The sequence below is a fragment of the Poromitra crassiceps genome, assembly GCF_964638095.1.
Source record: "Poromitra crassiceps genome assembly, chromosome: 7".
In the NCBI taxonomy this organism is placed as follows: domain Eukaryota; kingdom Metazoa; phylum Chordata; class Actinopteri; order Beryciformes; family Melamphaidae; genus Poromitra; species Poromitra crassiceps.
In genome coordinates, this window is record NC_139628.1 from 29563122 (window position 1) to 29569775 (window position 6654).

The 6654-nt window shown below is 46.6% G+C and overlaps 1 protein-coding gene across 1 annotated transcript in view; it reads left to right on the forward strand.

The window, feature by feature from the left end:
* htr2cl1 (5-hydroxytryptamine (serotonin) receptor 2C, G protein-coupled-like 1) overlaps positions 1-939 on the forward strand; it is a gene marked incomplete at both ends in the record, with an annotated part of 33419 nt that extends 32480 nt beyond the window's left edge. Inside the window, one exon of the mRNA XM_083640052.1 lies at positions 373-939. Within this exon, the coding sequence (XP_083496178.1) occupies positions 373-939 (567 nt within the window). The remainder of the gene's footprint in view (positions 1-372) is intronic.
* Between the last annotated feature and the right edge of the window lie 5715 nt (positions 940-6654).

Here is a 6654-nt window from a genome sequence, read left to right on the forward strand (position 1 = left end):
ACAGGAGAGACCACATAACATTTCACTAGGACCAAAAAATGCGGATTTAAAGAAAATATTTTTTCGATGTCGTTTTTTTTAAGTTTTGGTCCGAGTGAAATGCTCTTCTATGGTCTATCCCGATTCAATAGCTGAACCGTTTGGTTTGACGAAGTAAAACTATTTTTATAAGCATTTTACAAAAAGTCTATGGGAAAATAAATGACGGATGAAAGTCTCTGGTACAGTGCTGAAGCAGGAAGTAGGCGGTCACTTTGCCTCTCTATGTCAATGCTTACAGCCCATCAGGATGCTCTTCTCTTCTTCTATTGGCTCTCCTCCCCTCTCCTCCTCCACATCCTTTCTCACCTCTTGCTCTCCTCCCTCCCACAGGTTCTGGGCATCGTCTTCTTCCTCTTCCTCATCATGTGGTGTCCCTTCTTCATCACCAACGTCACTTTCGTGCTGTGCCGGGGCAGCTGCAATGAGCCGCTGCTGTCCGAGCTGCTCAACGTCTTCGTCTGGGTGGGCTACATCTCCTCCGGCGTCAACCCGCTGGTCTACACCCTGTTCAACAAGACCTACAGGAGAGCCTTCTCCAGCTACATTCGGTGCCGGTACGGCGGCAACGCGGGCGGCGCCGGAGCCGGCTGCAAAACCCCGCTGGCGCCCCCGTCGTCGCACGTCGTCACGCCGCTCCTGACGGGCGGACCGCGCGGGAAGGCGGGCCACGTGGACCGCAACAGCAACTGTCGCAACGGCGGCAGGGGCGACAACGGGAGGCTGGCGGTGGACCCGGAGGACCTGACCGACGACGACGGGACGCAGGTCCTGGGGGCGTCGCACGCCAGTCTCTCCGAGTGCCTGAACGCCGGCGCGCTGTCGGAGACGGAGGCGGAGACGGAGCTGGAGCTCGTCAGTTACAGCCCCGCCTCCACGGAACACACCAGCAGCGTGTGATTGGACGATAGGTTTTTTTTTTTTTAATTTGGAGACGCTGGGAGCGAGCAACGTTTTGACTTGGCTTGAACCACAAACCTGTGTGTGTAGAACCCCCCCCCACACACACACAATATACAGGAACATGAGAACAGTGCGTACTCCTGTTTGGTCGGCACTAGTCTCAAATGAAGCCTTAGCCCAACACTGAAGTGCACTCATTACGCCAAACGCTTTTGGCTGTAGTCGTAAAGCAGTTGAGGAGTGGAGCTCACTAATTGGCCAACAGAACTGATTAAATTTAAAAAGGGAGATGTTTCCATGCTACCATTGTTGAACCAAAATGAATATTTCAGCTAGAGGCTATTCGTGTTGTATTCGGTGCCAAAATGTTGGGTTTTCATCCCATAAATAGAGAATGAAAGCAGAAGACCATGCGTTGATGAGGCCTTTCTCATATTGCACTGTGTACAATAACAGCGGTGAAACAATGCGGCGTACTTCACGGCGACTAAGGTGCCATTTGAGATTCAGACAGGGGAAAACGTGGACATGTTACAGAAAGAGTCAAGGAAGAGCTTATTATGCTTGTTGAGCTGGGGGTATGCAGTTCAACAGCCCTGTATGGAGTCTCACTGGTACCGGTTATGGAGTGGAGCAGGGACCGCTGAGGTCGCCGGCCGGGGGAGGGGGGGGGGGGGTCAGACTATGACCTGAAGTCAAGCCTTCACACACAGTCTAAACACAGTCGGAGGTTTATGTGCACTGGCTCCACACCAAGCGAAATAAACCACATTGTGTTCTGCTCACACAATATGCCTGAGTGAACTATCCAGCCTTGAGCAATGGGATTTTCCTCGAGGAAACTTTCTTGAGGCTGCAGAGAGGGAGTTTGTCCCGAGAGGACCGAGATGAAGGAATGTACAACCGGAAACCGCCGCGCTCTCCGGTGGACTCACAGTGCCATCTAGTGGCCGCTGACGGGAGCGGCACCCCCGGAGGTGTGCTCGCATTGAAGTTGAATGAGAGGTTACAGTAATAGAGCTTAAAATATTGTGCAGGCCTTTTGTCCAGCCCAGCTGTCAGGATTTGACTAGCCCCCGTCCCCCCCGTCCCCACCCCTCTTTGTCCCGCCTCCTCTCGACCAACACACCTGACCCCGCCCCTTTTTTAGAGAAGCATTCAAAAGTTCCCATTTGCAAAAGTTCACGTTTTTACCAAGATCATTAAATATCCGACAGTGTTTAAAATAAAGCGCTGAAATTATAAAATAAAAGTTAAGTTTTAAATACAAGGGTGCACAAATCTTCCTCAGATGTCATATAAAATGTACAGATGTCATTACCACCAAATTACATTGCCATCATCACTGAGTCACCTTCAACCTTCAACAGCATTAGAATCAATACTCCAGATCTTCCTCAGCTACGATCAAGTCAAGTTTACCTTTGTATTCCCAAAAGATTTCAGACCAGCATTCACATGGACGAAGCAAACAATTTGAAATCAGGAGAACTACAAAACATGGTAGGCACAAGTATAAAAACAGATATGATGAACAGTTGTGGGCAGAAAAACAATCAACATCCTTCGTATTCGAAAATTCCAACTGGTTTCCTGTTGGGCTGGGTATCACCACTGATGTCCCGATTCGATACAATTCTGATACACAAGGTCCCGATTCGATTTGATTTCAAATTCGATACGATTCAATATTGATATTTCAGTTACAATAGCAATTTTGCTTGGATATGAAAGAGGTTCTGAAAGAACTAATGTTGTAAATTGTACAAGGAACCCTCTGACCTGGTGCATTATTAAAAATGATTCATGTTTACAGATGTTTACGCTAAGAACCAAACCACGCGAGTCTAACAGGGTTAAAGCTTCAACCCTCCACAGGAAAATACATCATATTAAAAGATTGATATTGGGAGTTATGAATTGATATCAGCTCCTTTAAATGAATATCGATTTGATATATCGATTTTTTTTTAACCCAGCCCTAGTGTCTCGTTTCTGCTGTGTGGGCAAAAATATCTTCTATAGCTATTTCATCATGTAAAGACAGGTGAGGAAAGAGTTCACACTTTGAGACGAGACATGGACTGTATGTTAGGGAAGATGTTTTCATATTTTCTACACCTAAGGCATGGCTGCAAATTCAGCATATTACTCGCTGAGAGTGTCCTTTCTTGTCTGGCCAATGCAGACAACAACCTACCTAATATACATATCATATTATTGCATAATATAATGAGAATATCCGTACCGCATTGCAATGATCCGGCCATAAATTCACTGGAGTTGCGGGGAATTGTCAAAGGACAGTTACTTGAATGACGCAACAGCAACGACTCCCTCATGTAAGATTTTCAATCAAAGTCAACCATTAAATTAGTTCTCTTTCTATCTTCAGAAATAGCCTCAGCCTTCTTTGGATTCAATAAAACGACTTCCACTCCCGCCAATACCTTGTACGCTAGAGGTAAAGGCCAAAAGGGAAGAGATGAAACTTGCAATCATTAAACTTTCATAATATCGATTCATTTTTGGTCTACTTAAGAGCCTCAGAGCATCACTGTGACATGCACTCTCTAACGACGGCCCGTTAAGACCAAAAGCTCAGCAATAAATCTGAAAACTGCGCAGGCAGCTACTAGCAGTAAGTCATTTCTTTCCTCGCTGACCCCCCGTCACCGGGCGATAAAACGCTCTCCACGGGGGAACTTTGATCCCTGACAGCATCACACATCACCTTCGGCCTGCACCATCCATAACCCCCGGAGTATGACTGTGACCTCACACATGACCTTTTTGGATTTAATCGGTCACACGAGCCAGACAGGAAGTCGATATGCTAACACGCAGACCTCTCACTCCATCAGCCACTCTCTCCTCCTCCCACATCCCATCCGCTCCTGACGGGCAAGGCTGCTCCACTCTGCATCTCCATCAGCCGCAGCAGTGCAGATCTACACTGCCTCACAACAGAGTACCACAGGGAGGACAGGTTTGTGTAGGCTCACCCAGAAGTCCCTGCACTGCATTACCCAGAAGTCCCTGCACTGCATTTTGCTATGGGAAGTTCGGTGAAAGGCATGAAATAAGGTATGTGGTTAACAACAGTTTATGAAAGAGCAAACTTTGTTTGCATGTTCTCCCCGTGCCCCCTGGCGGTTTCCTTCATATAGGAACCCCACACCAAAACATGCAATATCCTGGTTGCTGATGTGGTGCCTCCTCTGGTCGTTAGGGGCGCCTGTTCGGAGGGAGGGGAACTCGTTGGAATAGCGCGATCCTCTCACGTGCTATGTCCTACCGGTGAAGCTTTCCCCTGTCGGGTGAAAAGAAGCAGCTGGCTAACTGCCCTTGTCTCGGAGGAAGCATGGAGCCAGTTTCGGCTCTCCCCAGATCGGCAGAGGGTGGAGCAGCAACCAGGATGAATAAATTAAAATTAGCACTAACGGGAGATAGGGGGGGGGGGACTTTAAAAAAAGGAAAGAAAGAGCAAACTTTGTGTTTAGCAAGATAATCTTCACAAATGAGGACCACTTTTATGATTTTCAAAGTGTAAATGCATGTGTTTTTTTTACAGGATAAAAAAAGCTTTGCTGTTTCATAACCTTTTGTTAACCACATACCTTATTTCAAGCATTTAACCAAAATCCCCATACAAAAATCCCATAGACTTTTACACGTAAGAGGCAGAAGTGTTAACATCCAGGTCTTCCGGACTCATTCCTGCGATACTCTGTAGAAAAGAATGTTCACTTTTTTTTCCTCCAAAATTTCAAAACACATTCTCACTCCCAACTGATGAGTTTGGTCAGGACCCACATTGGCATAAATGCACTGAGTACACCTTTTTCGTCATTTTTTAAATGCCACCTTTCTTGTCATTTTTCGACCCCATGAGACCATAGCCGACAACTGGTGTTACGGTTATGTTTAGGCAACTAGAACTTTGTTAAGGATAGAGAAAGGGTTTGGGTTAGGGCATATATGAAAAAACGTTCACTGTGCCTCACGGTTGAAATGCACAATTGAAAATTCTGGGACTCGAAACCCCCCGGTCGTCGGGACTGAAGGCAAACGTATACGCCCATCCACCACCCCGACCACATCGCCCTCACTGGCCACCGTTCGCTTTCATTTTCACACTCGCATGGCGTCGATTTCTGATGTTGTGGGAGGAGCCCTGACACAATGTCAGTATTTGACGAGTTGGGAGTGAGAGCGGGTCGCAAAATCCTGCCTACTTTTTTATTTATTTAATATCAATATAATTATACTGATAAATGCTATTAGATAATATATATTATACCACCTCATTACCAACAATACTTTTGTCCATAAAGGAGCTAAATCGATTTTTCTCAGTTATTCATGCAGTTATTGCTTTACGCCTTTTTTTTCTTCTTTTTTTTGCTATTTTGCAGGAAAGCGTCTCTGAAACAGCTGACTGAGTTTTGCTGCGAGGCCATCAATTAGTTTATCATTTGATCAAAGTAACTGTCACCTTTCCCACGCAACGAAACTCTCACCGTGTGACGAGCGGATCAACGAGCACCCGAATGTACGACCTTTGACCCCATGACCCCCCCCCCCTCCAGCCTCACAGAGCAGAGGTCAAAGCCTGCAACCGACCAATCGAATCCTGAGCCTGAGGCCTGCAAGCCAGCTCATGCATAGAGGTAGAATGAACCGCGAGCACTGGCGAACGTTGTTCAGCTCATTCTAGTTCTATGCATCTCTATCCATGTATAAACTAAACCACTTTTTGTATGCTAGAGTTACAGAGCGGTCACCGCACCACCTCTCTCTGCAGGAGGGGGGCGCTAATTCATGTTAGCAAGCCGGCACCCAGGTTTGGCTTACAAATGTGCTGCATGTTTGAAATGCTGTTCAAAGGGTCCTCTCTAGTCTGCCCCGCTCTGCGTCCTCTCTAGTCTGCGCCGCTCTGCGTCCTCTCGGATAGATACTTCAAATGAAAGACGGCAGGAGGGAAGCGAGCAAGGCGGACAAACAGAGACAGAAAGAACAAACGCGTGCTTGAAAGAGAGGAAGAAAGAAAGAGCTATCAGCAGAATGCACATGGCAAAAACGGCGTCCAACGGCGGCAGAGACGCCATCTTTATGCAAAGCGAGCAAAATACAAAATACAACACGCAGAGACACAAAAAGCAACATGAACACAGAGTCGCCAGAATAAAATGTCGCATTATGTTCCTAGAATCCACAGAAATGTAAAATATGAACGTTTCCGGATGAAAAGACGTTGCATAGCACGTCTACGATCTCGACGTGAATTTGAAACTAAATGTCGTCAGAAAACCTTACGTTAAATGCTAATAGGCATCGAAAGTCCCTCCCCTTCTGTTAGGGCCCTATGCAAACTAGCGTCTGAAAAAAGTGTGAACGGCGTTGCTGCCTCCCAACTATGCGGCAGTGCTACCCCTTGGCGTCGTGCACCGCTCCAATTTGCCACCTTGCGCTCAAAGTTCACAGTCACGTCGTTTACGTAAGGGATAATGTATTGTGAGCCGGTGATTACTGGCGAAATAATGACCGACAGGTGAATGATTGAGCCCGACACGCAGCGGAGGGCTTAATCATTCACCTGAAGGTCATTATTTCCAGTAATCACCGGCTCAATATACATTATCCCGCTTAGAACACGGCCTACAACTAAATCATTCAATAATCTGACAAAAATAATTATTCAAATAGATT